Source organism: Sphaerodactylus townsendi, linkage group LG02 (assembly GCF_021028975.2).
Source record: "Sphaerodactylus townsendi isolate TG3544 linkage group LG02, MPM_Stown_v2.3, whole genome shotgun sequence".
Lineage (NCBI taxonomy): Eukaryota > Metazoa > Chordata > Lepidosauria > Squamata > Sphaerodactylidae > Sphaerodactylus > Sphaerodactylus townsendi.
In genome coordinates this window covers 68576637-68588893 of record NC_059426.1, presented here as the reverse complement: position 1 = coordinate 68588893, position 12257 = coordinate 68576637, and the positions used below count along the sequence as shown (strand labels likewise).

The window sequence follows — 12257 nt, the reverse complement described above, 5'->3', positions numbered from 1 at the left end:
GAAACAAATTTGCATTACACCTAACTGCCTTATATTAAATGATACTATTATTGCTAAAGCAAGTATGCAAGTATATATACAATATCCATCACCACATGTCTTACTTACATCGCACTCATAATACAATGATACTCTTAAATCATATAATTGTCAGTTTCACACCTAGATGTTTTGAACAGCCAGAAAGGGCCTGCTTGTTTCCAAACATCTCCTCAGAGGTCATCATGTTCTAAGAACAACAGCATGACAGTGAAAGTTCATGTAAGATAAGGAGGCCCCAGAGTGATGGCAATCAGAAAGCTCTTCTACTGTCCAGTTGGGCACAACAAATCTTGCAAGCCTGCAGGCAGAATTCATATGGGGCGGGTACAACACCACAGCAGATTGGCTCAAGTGATTGAGGCTGGACCTGGAAGAGTGACCCCTAAGACCAGAAACCTCCCAAGCAATAGCAAGGTGTTTTAGGAGTCCGTACTGGTGCTGTTTGCCACCACAAAGAGCAGACAGATCTAGATATGCTATTCAAGGGACCTGAAGATGCAGGCAGGAAGGTCAGGATGGCCTCCAGCCACTGTGGCCTAAAGGGTTCCCTTCCCTTCCACTTTCCTGACTGGAGGGCTTCTGGGGGAGGTCAGAGAAGACTGGCCAGGGGTCACTGATTGTTCCCTTTCACCCAGAAGGGCCTGGTTCTCAGACCTTGTAAGCCTAGTAATATTGAGGATGGAGCCATCCTTTGCCCCAAGGTGGAAAACCCCGCTTTCATCTATAACAGACTATAGCACTACCTTCTAACATCCTAATAAGAGGAATGGCATAAGTTGGACATAAGAAGGGAGCTCAAGAAATGCATCAGGGGTCAATTCCACACAACATAATAATAACGGGTTGCATCTGTTATTTTTTAATCTGGGTCTGTTTTACTCCATTTTTGTCCTTCCTATGGGTGCCCATTTTCCATGAAGGAAACAATCCATTTTCTTTCTGCCCCTTCGCAGGAACACGCTATTTTTTTTTTCAATGCAAACATGCAGGTGAAAACATCCCGTTTTTCCTGCATTTTGATTGGCTGTTCCATCACCACAGTCCCCCTCCTGCCCGTTTCTGCCTTCTGCTAAGGGAACAGTGGAGAGAATTTGCAGCAACCCTGGGAACCCAAGCAGGACCTCTCCCTCCCATTTCTACAATGTTCTTTTTATAACAACACAAATTTCCAGACTTGAATAGTCTCAATGTGCTTTTGGTTCAGTTTCACTGTTTGGACTTTCAAATGAGAAAGTTATAACACAAGCAAATGAAAATCTAGTGTTTAGCTGCAAAAAAATAGAACTGTATGCCTCAAAGTGTAAATTCTGTGCCCTGGAATTTTGAAGTGGGCACTTAAGGTGGATTTATAAGAATTAAGATGAAGTAAGTGATGTGTTTACTGTACAAGTATGTGTTTACTGCACTAGTATGTTTGTGTAATGACCATAGACTAAAACTTTAACTGTAGTTTTGTGTAATACTGATAACTCTCTTTTAATCTGTTCTAGTGACCAGCCCTCAAACTATTGTGGAGCTGTTCTTTCATGAGGTAGCCCGGAAACACACGATAGCACAGCTGTTCCCATCTAATGGGACCTGGGATGAAACAGCATTGAGCTGGCCTCAAATGTTTTCTGACATTTCGAGTTGTCTCTTGCAGTTTTTGTATCCTTCAGAATTGTAGCCTCTATCCAAACTGGAAAAATCAGCTGTTTTCTTCAGACCTTTGGTATAATAGTGTGACCTTTCCAGTTTAACCCATAGAGAGTAGATTTCGAGGTGGAGCATAGTTTTTTTCAGATTCTGATTTTGTGAAGGTTGTAAATACTGGTATTTGGATTCCTTGCTACCATTTTGGAGTATAGGTTTGAATTTTGGGGGGATTTTTGAATTATTTGAGTTCCGTTAGTCCCCATGGGGGACCTTTCTCAAATGAAACCAAAATTGCAGGGGAGCAAGTGCTTCCTGTTCACTAAAGGCTCCTCAAGTTTCAAGTCAATTGGACTAAGGAGTCCAGTTCTCTGGGTCCTTGAACAAGGTCTCACATCTGTTCTATTGCAGGATTGTGGAATGGAAAGGGGGAAAGGCCCTGGAAAAGGGGCCCTTCACTACAAAGGAGGGATGGAGGAGAAGTCAACCATTCCAGACCACATAAGACTTTCACTGGCTTCAAGGTGCCTTCTTAGGCCAGGTGACATTCTTGCTGACTGTAAGCCACCTTCCTGTCACCCAGGAAATTGGTTAAACAAGCCTGGGATCCTTAAAATAGTTGCTAAGGATAGTCTTGAAAGTTTCTGGAAATATATGGGACCTGGTTACCAGTATTCCCAAGAAGCCCTAATACTGTTCCAAATGCCTGTGTATACCCTTGAGAACCCTATTTTAGTGGAAAGCTGGCATATAAATGTTTTAAATGAATAAAAATTAAAAATAGCTTAAAATACCAACCAAGTACATTTGGGGTATATATTCAGACCAGATATATCTGAACGCTCATCCATAATAGAGAGCCTTCCAAACAAGATTCTGAGGGTAACAGAAGCAGTCTGTTCTCTCCTCCTTGTTGAAATCCATTTTTGCAGAAAACCAATCCCTTTGAGGTAGGAGTGAAGTAAAACTAAAAGCCAGACAAAAATGACTGTAAACAGCCGCTGCTTCAGCATTTAGTAGGGAGTGTAGGATGCAGCTGATATAACAGAACTTAAGCATTACCCACCTGTTACATCCAAGCTCTTTCCATGATATTTATGTTTTCCTCCTGATTTCTACTTTTGTTCTAGTGATTTTAGTTCATTGGTGTTTCTAGTATGCCCATTACAGGGAACACTCCCATTTTTCTTTGTATTAAAGTGGAAACTACTGTCTTGTCAAAACTTCAAGAACCTAAATTCCTTATACGACACTCAGGTGGCCAAGTAATCCTGGTTTCCTCTTTCCAGAATGTCTGATGGGGGCTTGTCAATATACTCAGCTGCAGGTGAGTCGTTTACGTGGAAATATTCTAAACATTTATAGGTATAAAATATTTCTTAAGTAGTAACCCTTACACTTTAAATAAATTTTGGAGCTTGTTTAGAAACTAATTGTAAGTGATGTATGTATTTTGTTTATTTTTTAAAATGTATGCTCAATCATAGACTTCTCTGGTATGCTAAAAAGAGATAAAATGGAGTGTGAGTGATATGCTATAGTTAGCATGCATATTTACACAGGGAAACAATTAGTAGTAGTTTTAGTTCTTCAAGGCCTGGATAGCCATTTATATACCTTTCTCAGAAACTACCAAGTAATAGCACCATTACAGATGTAATGTGAACAGGGAGTTAACCTTGGTGAAAGGCTGCATCATTCCTTGTTGGAACAAATTCTTTATCATTCTTCTTTACTTTAAGCAGTAAATTTGGCACCGGTATTAACCATGACTGAAGCCACCCAACTTCCTTCCTATTCCAAGATCTGAAACTATGGCCGTTTCCGCACGGGCATAAAATGACGGCCTGGAGAGGGTAAAAACGCCGTCTCCAGGCCGCCATTCGCACAGGGGGCGCAGCTGCAGCGCAGCCGCGCCGCCCTCGCGCTGCCCGCCCGGCCTGAAGCCGGCGTATTCCCAGAGCGCTGGGAAGCGCTCTTTTGGGGATACGCCGCCGTGAAGCCGCTGCCGAGCGAACGGCAGCGGCTTCACGCCGCCTCCCCCACCCGGCACTTACCTTGTCCCTGGGCCTCCGGCGCGTTGCCGAGGCCTGGGGACACGCCCCCCTGCCCTGCGCCGCTGGAGCAGGTGCGCAGGGCTGGGGGGGGGGGTGTCCCCAGGCCTTGGCGACGTGCCGGAGGCCCAGGGACAAGCCGGGTCGGCCGGGCGCCGGCGCTCCATGGCGCCGGCTGCCCGGCTGCTTCCAGGACCGTCCATGCGGACGGTCCCAGTGTCTTCGGGTCGGCGCGCAATGCGCCGACCTCGCCATTTCCGCCGCCATGCGGAAATGGCCTATGTTTGGGCTCAGTTCCAGTGTTAACCAGATATGAGCCTGGCTTGCCTGTTTCCTCCCTCTTGTGCAGCACTGAGTTGGAAGTATTTGGTTCATTCCAATGAATTATGATATTCAAACACTTCACAGAGTTACGTTTTGAGCCTGCAGGCATTTTTGGAATTCTGATACAGGGTGGTGGGCCCAAACACAAAATGGCTGCTGCAGGAGGTGGAGCTATAATCACAAAATGGCTCCCATAAGAGGTGAGGCCAAAAATGTCAGAGAGTGAAGTGGTGCATAATTCTGATAATAACTCTTCAACACTTTGTCAGAACAGTTTAACAGAATGCCTTTTGTGAATATGTTTACAAATATTTTCTTCATGCCCATAGCTCATCTTTAGTCACACAGTGAAGATCCTTGTGTTGTAGTAGCTGCTGCTGTAGTGTTGTGTTGTAGTAACATTTTAAAAATCTGCACAGCCAATCAGAAGCCTTGCTGGCCAAAAGCTCAACCTGACTCCATCCACTTTTTAGCAACTCTTGTTGGCTTCCATATTGGGAACCCCGTGTTGTATACACAGTCCTAAACCCTAAGGGTCATCTGCAGAAACAGGAAGAACATCACTAATGAGTTAAAGAATCCGCACTTCAAAACGTTTTTGGGAAACTGTTCAGCTTATTAGTTGACTGACACATTCAAATGTGTATCTCTTCAGTTTTTAGACATTTTCTGTAGCTATTCGGATTGGAATTGTGCCTAACTGGGATCGTCTGTTTAATTCATTTCCAGCCTGTTAGTTTGGCATTTTGCAAACTTAAGACATCAGCAGTTGTGGGGTTTGGAACACAGTATTTATCGTGTGTGCTGAAGCCCTGTATAATGACTCACTAGTCCATACAACAGATACAAACAAGATCAGAACTCAGTCTGTCTACATTCAAACTGAATTTCATTGATCTTTACTTAACACCACTGGGAAGGAAGAATGTTTGCAGTGAAGGAAAAAGCTTGCTGTGATTGTGAGAGCTGTGTTTATTTTAGGAATATATTCGTTTACTTGAACCTTGGTGTCATGTGAATGTGGGATCCTGCTGCTTTATGATGGGACGATGCTACCTTGTTATGGGAGAAGGACACAAGGTAACTTTTTGTTTCCAAGCATGAAATGTCTATTGGCTTGATTTAGGCAGTGGCTGGTCAAGAGTATTATGCGCTGATCTTGCTTGATGTACTAATTATGGAAGGTAATTGCTGCTACTGTTTTTATTGTATTTATTGTTTTAATTGGGATTATTCGATTGTTTTAGTTGCAGTGTATTGTGTCTGGTTGCCTGTAAACCGCCCTGAGCCCTTTGGGGGTAGGGCGGTCTAATAAATCGAAATAATATTATTATTATTATTATTTTATTATTATTTATTTGATTTGATATGCCGCCCTACCCCCAAAGGGTGCAGGGCGGTGTACAACAAAACAACCACAAACATAATAAAACAAATTGAATAACCCCAGTTAAAAATACAAAACCTTAAAACTATAGCAGCAGCATCTTTCAATAAATAGTTAATAATTAATAATAAGGGGCATCTGGCATCACAGCCCAGTGATCAAATCCTGGGAGTGGTCAAATTCTGGGGGCTGGCAGATGGTCAGATACACAGCCAGTGAACAGGGCAATAATAATAATAATAGACAAAATTAACATCTGTCAAATTCAGAAGGCAGCCCTGCTGGGATCCGCACGAATACTACGCTGATACATTACAACTTCCTAGGCCTCTGGGTGAGGCTTGAATTGTAATGAAGGCCAACAACCAGCTAAAGATCTGGCAGCTGTGAAATCTACAACAATAATAATGATGATAATGATGATAATAATAATAACAACAACAACTTCTAGGAACTGCACATATTCTATGCAAATACCTCTAGGTCCTTGGGAAGGACTCAATATTCAGAGATGAATTCCAGACACTTGTTCTGTGTTGTTCTGTGTAGTATAATAATAATAATAATAATAATAATAATAATAATAATAATAATAATAATAATAATAATAATAATAATAATAATAATAATAATTTAGTTTCTTTTTTATTTCATTCTTTCTTAATTTCAAAGGACATTGGAATTTTGGTTTGAATATGAGAGAGTGGAAAAGCAAGAAGGGCACTGAAAAGGGGAGGTGGGAGGACTGTTCTGGGAAATCAGGATACTTTTGTCATGTGAGAGAGTACATCTTCCTGAGCATTTGGGCAGAAGAAATATTTTTGTTGCAACTTTGTTGGAGGTTAAACTATTTTATGTGCCACAGTGTCTGTCGTATAAATCTCATTTTTAGTATAGTGCATTACAGTATATTTACAATATAGTATAGCGCTGTACAATATATGCAAAACTTCTGATGGAATGGCCTTTCACTCTGGTTGAGCCTACGTGTGCTTCCAGGCTGCAGATTGCTGATAGGGATTATTCTGCCAGTTGCAGAACAAGTTTTTGTTAGCTCTTGCCTCCCCAGATACTGGGGACATTAAAATTTGATGGGTAGATTGCAGAGGTCTGGATTCAGACCCACCAGTTCCAGAAAAAATCTAGAATCAGCAATGTGAGTGAGCTGTTGAGCTCTCAGAAACAGCTTCCCCTCCCCCCCCCCGCTTTTTTATCCTCATTAGTCTTTCTCGCCTTATCTTTCCCCTTTTTATCTTTTTTGTTTTTTAACAATAGATTCAAGTTCAGGCATATGTATCATTTAATAGTCATGGACATTTTCAATAAAAGTGAAAAAAGCCAAATCTCCTTACTGGCTTTTTGTGGGAATTTGAAATTTTTCAGTTCTATTGAACTCAAAAGTTGAAAAATTCCATCCGCCTCCAAACTCCATGTGGGTCTCTGAGGCACCAGGCCTCAGAAACTGTGCTCTGCCTGAGGCTGCAGAGCACAGTTGAATGCTCGACCTGACAAGGTCGAGCCCAGCGTTCAACTCTGCACCACCACCTCGGAAGTCAGAGAGTTTGGAGATGGTGTCGCAAAGCTGAATGCTAGACCTGACCAGGTTAAGCCCAGACTTCATCGGGGCTTGCTGTTATGCCCAGCTGGCTTTGTTGTAGAGATTTCAATTTGGGGGGAGAGTTCTGGGGGGTTGCTGTGGGATGGGGCACTTTTTTCCTGCAGGGCTGCTGGTTTGAGTCTCCTGAAAGAACCAACCAACTTTGCTAAAGTTTGCATAGGAGGGGCAAATGCTGTGAGCATCCAGTTGAACTTGATGCCCACAGAAAGAGTGCCCAACCATCCAAACTTCGGCAAAGTTGGCTGGTTCCTTTGAGGAGAGTCATGAACAGCCCTGCGGGAAATTAGGTGCCCCTACCCAGAGCAAGACACCCCCCCCCCCCCCGAGTCCTTCTCCCAAAATTTCCAGCACAGAGCCAGCTGGGCATAACAGCAAGCCCCATTGTCTGTGGTGGCAAAAGTTAATTAATTTTTCCCACCATAGAACTTGCTGGAGAGCCTGGCAGACTCTACTCTGCAGTGGCTCCATTGTAGCCAATGGGGAATTTCTGAGTGTGTAAGCAGCCTGCACATTTTTCAAGCACCATACTTTCAAGGTGGCTCTAGGAGGCCCTCTTGGTAATAGCATCCAGGCTTGGTGAACTTTGCTTCTGGGGGTTCAATTTTATGGGCTCCCAAAAGGCTTATTTTGTTTCCCTGCTCCTACACATGAAGTCTGCTGGCTGAGTTCTCTCAGAATTCTCTCAAACATCCACCCCCACTCCCTGAACCAAACTTTACCAAACTCTGATGACATCATCAGGACAGTCTCCAGATGAGGGCCTGAAATTTTGGTGCTGCTAGCTTTAAAAATGCGCCCCTTGCAACGAAAAACACCCAAAATACAAAAACAAATTAGATGGACCCGAATATATTCTGATATCTGAATATATTTGGGCATACTGAATCTGGCATACACATACTTTTATGCCCGAATAATCCCGAATCCAAATTTTACCTAATATTTAAAGTATTAACTAAGCCTAACTACCAGTTGTGCAGAGCTAAATTCTGGACGAAGTCAGTTAGCAGGCGAGGGAGAAAGGGATTTTTAAACATGGTGCCATGGGCAAAACACCCAAAAATGCTGGGGAAAAGGTCAGCATTTTTTGGGATCCACTTTTCAGCTCCTTCAAATCACCACCATTTATTTCAGGGGAACCCCTCCTCCCCCTCCCAAAATACTAATAAGGTATTTTTCAGGGTTTTTCCCAGTTAGGCTTTGTTGAATGCACATCCCTATTATACTTCAAATACAAGTGTAATATATTTTTTTCAGCGCTTGCATTCTTTGATCTGTTATGTACCAAGATGGAAAAGTTATTACCCACTGGCATGAGATTGAAATAGCATCTTCATTACACAGCAGATGTATAAAATGTGTATACCTGTGTCTTCGAAATCCTGTGTACAGCTGCTCCCTACTTGCTGTTGAAAAAATATATGCAATTGGATAACCCTGAAGAATGACATAGGGTTTCCCTCCATTGCCTTCCTCATTATCATTCTTATTCTCTGGCTTGGCTTGAAGTAGGCCCTGGCATCTGCTGGACTGCTTTGGCAGCCCAAAGTGATGCCTGAGGTCTATCAAGATGACACTGAAACTTCACATGCATTTCTGTTTGCCTCAGCAATCTGATGGGTGTTGAAGCATGCAGTTCCTGTGAAGCATGTCTGCAGAGTGCAGTGCTCTTGGTTCCTTTGATGAGTCATTAGATGTACACCACTGATCTTTGAGGGCACTATACAGTTTAGCAGGATAACATGGCATTATGGGAGCAGAAGCCTTGGCAATGATCTGGGTTGTCAAGGTAACTCAAAATGGTACCTGAAGTATTTAAATGGCTCACATACTATGTTTAGATTGCTTTGCAACCTTAGCAGTCAGCAATCCAAATAAGTTGGCAGCAACCTTGGGCGAGGGGTTTGTCTCAATTTGAGGATTAAGAGAGAAGACATTTATTTCAGAAGTTGAATATGCAACTCCCCCCTTTCTTTGTTGGATGGGTTTTGCAGTCTTCATGAAGGCCAGGGCTACCAAATTAGTGGGTTAAATCCTTCAGCTTCACAATCATGCCTCTGCAATTACTAGAACAAATCTTTGATTTAACTTCCTATCATCTGAAGCCTAATTTAATTCCTAAGTGACCAATTTTAAAATGCTGTTCTTATGTCTTTGTACATATTTTACGTCTCTTTTAATGGTATATGTAGGTGGGTTGGTTTTAACGATTTTAAAATGTTTCCTCATGTATGTTTTAAATTGCTAGCCACCTTATGAGGGTAGAAAATCAGATATAATAAATAACAATTTAACTGACTACCCAAGCCTAACTATTTTCCTCCTACTTATGTAATACCATGATGTTAGGCCTCACTTGAATGAAATTTTTAAAAGGATTGAAATGGGTGGGAAATAATCTTAGATGGCTTTGCTATGGTGCAGGCTAGGAACTGGAATCCAGTGGTGCTCATGTACACACATACATGTAGATTCTGGCCCTTTCCCAGTAGCAGCCTCTTGTACCATGTTGAGTGCCCTTCCAGAAGGCTTCTCGGTCTTCAGGGATGGCTGTGGAGGGAGAGTTGTAGTAACATAGGAGAACTGAAAAGCCCTTATGTATAACCAACTTTTGGATCCCACCAATAACATTGTTCTTTTTATAAGGTATACTATTAAATTGGGTAACACTCCTCTGATACTAAACATAGCAGTAGCCGGGTAGTCTGAACTGGTCTTACTTATTCTGTTATAGGACGTAATTTGTGTTATACGTAGCATTTTAGCTTGATTTCTTCTTTGCTTACAGGCCCTGGACTGTTTCTGTGAAGCAGCCTCAGAAGTTGAAAAAGAAGAATTTTTAGACAGGCTAATTAGATCAGATGATATAGAAATGGGATCAACCCCACGACTACAGTACTATGATAAGGTATTTTGTTAACAAGCTTACAAAATACTATTTATAATGGTGTGCGTGTGCTCCTCATTTATGGGTGAGAGCACTTATTTGTTTAAGTCTTTTGCAGTAGTTCAGGTATCATTTCAGTGGTTGAATATCTCTTCTCTAGGTTCTACGTTTGCTAGACACAATGGGTCTACCTGAGTTGATCATTCAACTGGCAACTTTAGCAATTACAGAAGCAGCTGATGATTGGCGAAGTCAGGTAAGGGGTTAATTTTCTCATGTTGAGTTCTTCTGATACCATATTTTTTTCTTATATTGAATAACTTTTGTTGCATATTATAGTTTGGTTGAAACTATGTACTTGTGTTGTAGGCTACCTTGAGGACATGCATTTTCAAACACCACTTGGATTTAGGACATAACAATCAAGCGTATGAAGCCTTGACCCATAATCCAGACTCTAGCAGGTAGTAATGTCTACCTCCTAACTATGTAGTGTGGTTGAATTGTGTGTCACTTGTAATGACTGGTTTGGGGCTTTTTGCTATTGTATTAAAATAGTAACAACAAATCTAGGCCAAAGAAGAGGGCGTGCATGGGCGAGAATTGTGCCTGAGCTGGATTTTTATTTTTTGTACAGTGTTGCTACTGTCAGAAGCATTTTGTCTATTCTGGCAGAAGGAAAAGTAGCAGAGAAAATGTATGTGAAGTTCTTGATCAGGAGAAAAGTAGGGTTTTTTTCCTTGTGTGTTAAGCCTAGCAGGTAATTTTGTTTTCCAGGATGAAGCCAGACTTGTAAGCAATTCTAGCTGACACTTTCAAATTTCTATTAGAGAGCAAGCAGGAGGGTTTGTTTAAAGCTGGTATGATGGGTCCATGTGACTACTTTATCCCATCCACTTCTGCAGTCCCATGATACATGGTTCTGTGTCTTACTGTTGTACAAGGACCAGTCCATGTTTGGCTCCCCTGCCATAGTTAAATACAACCTGCATCCATATTTGGATGTTTTTGTTTGCGTAGTGACTATGGAAACCCAAATCTGTATTCATTATTTCATTAGGGCAAGGTCACAGTGCACATTATCATATATTGACAGATTTTGTGTGAGTTTAGTTGCCAGTTGTTACTTCAGTCTCCATTTAACTTCACTCAAACACTCTGTCAGACACCTGTGCATGCAGAAAACTTAAGAGAAAGATGCAGCCTATCTCCTGTTTTGCATGGCCACATCAGGAATTAGATAAAGTTTGAAGCATTCATAACGCTTCTGAGTTTTACCAAATACGGCAAAATGTGGAAGATGAGAACGGAGTCTCAAGTGAGGGAGATAGATCATTTTGTTGCATTTAGCATCGGGTGTGTGTGTAGAGGGGTAGCTCATATTTTTTGCACTGTTTAGATGTTAGACTTTCACAAGAGATTTAGCATTCATCACCATAAGTTTATTGTTGCCACTAGCGATCTGATAACTGTGTTTCTCACTCTCGCTGCAGGATCAAATGTTAGTTTTATTGCAGTTGAAACACCATGTGCTCTCAGTTGTTTTTAATGGAACTGTATACATTCAGCTGCAGATTGTGTCAAGAGTCTTGAACACTTTTACAAATCTGCTCTATGTTCCTTTCATATAGGGGAATGTTAGACATTGCAGCATGTTCACAGAAAGTATTCACATGAGTTGTGCCCTTTCTGTGATAATGCTGACTTGTGTCCCAGTTTGTTTCCAGCCGCACACATTGTTCTCTTAGAGAGATTCAACAGCAAATCAAGCTGTCCTGTATGTCTAATCTTTTTTTCATATCAGCATGACATGTTAGGATCCTATTTCTTACAAATATTCATTGATAAGGTTGTTTAGTAAAGTTTATTTAGTTAAGCATTTGAAAGAGAAGGAACTTAACTTGTTTTTCCCTAGGCAACTGGATTGTTTACGACAGTTGGTAGTGGTTCTCTGTGAGCGCTCTCAGCTTCAGGATCTTGTGGAGTTCCCTTATGTGAATCTTCATAATGAAGTGAGTACTTTGTGCTTGTTAGAGACAAAGCGGGTGTATAAGGGAATAGTTCAGTTATGTTTCATAATTATCTGTGTTATAGGTTGTGGGAATAATTGAATATCGTGCTCGTGCAGTAGATCTGATGACTCACAATTATTATGAGCTGCTATATGCTTTCCATGTTTATCGCCACAACTACCGGAAAGGTATGTCTGACTATTTTCAAAAGATTCCAAATAGTTGTTCATGTGGCTTTTAACATATGCAGTAAGCTTACAGGGTGGTTTCTAGTACATGCTAAGTAGGACTAAAGGATTTA

At 41.5% G+C, this 12257-nt stretch overlaps 1 protein-coding gene across 2 annotated transcripts in view; it reads left to right on the top strand.

Moving 5' to 3' along the window:
* The window catches only part of NUP160 (nucleoporin 160), a 56524-nt gene that overhangs the window by 31633 nt on the left and 12634 nt on the right, over positions 1–12257 (top strand). For both annotated transcript variants that reach the window (XM_048484946.1, XM_048484947.1), the window contains exons 20-27: positions 1533–1689; positions 2932–3001; positions 5034–5132; positions 9846–9965; positions 10105–10200; positions 10314–10408; positions 11860–11956; positions 12039–12144. In XM_048484946.1, coding sequence (XP_048340903.1) covers positions 1533–1689; positions 2932–3001; positions 5034–5132; positions 9846–9965; positions 10105–10200; positions 10314–10408; positions 11860–11956; positions 12039–12144 — 840 coding nt within the window. The remainder of the gene's footprint in view (positions 1–1532; positions 1690–2931; positions 3002–5033; positions 5133–9845; positions 9966–10104; positions 10201–10313; positions 10409–11859; positions 11957–12038; positions 12145–12257) is intronic.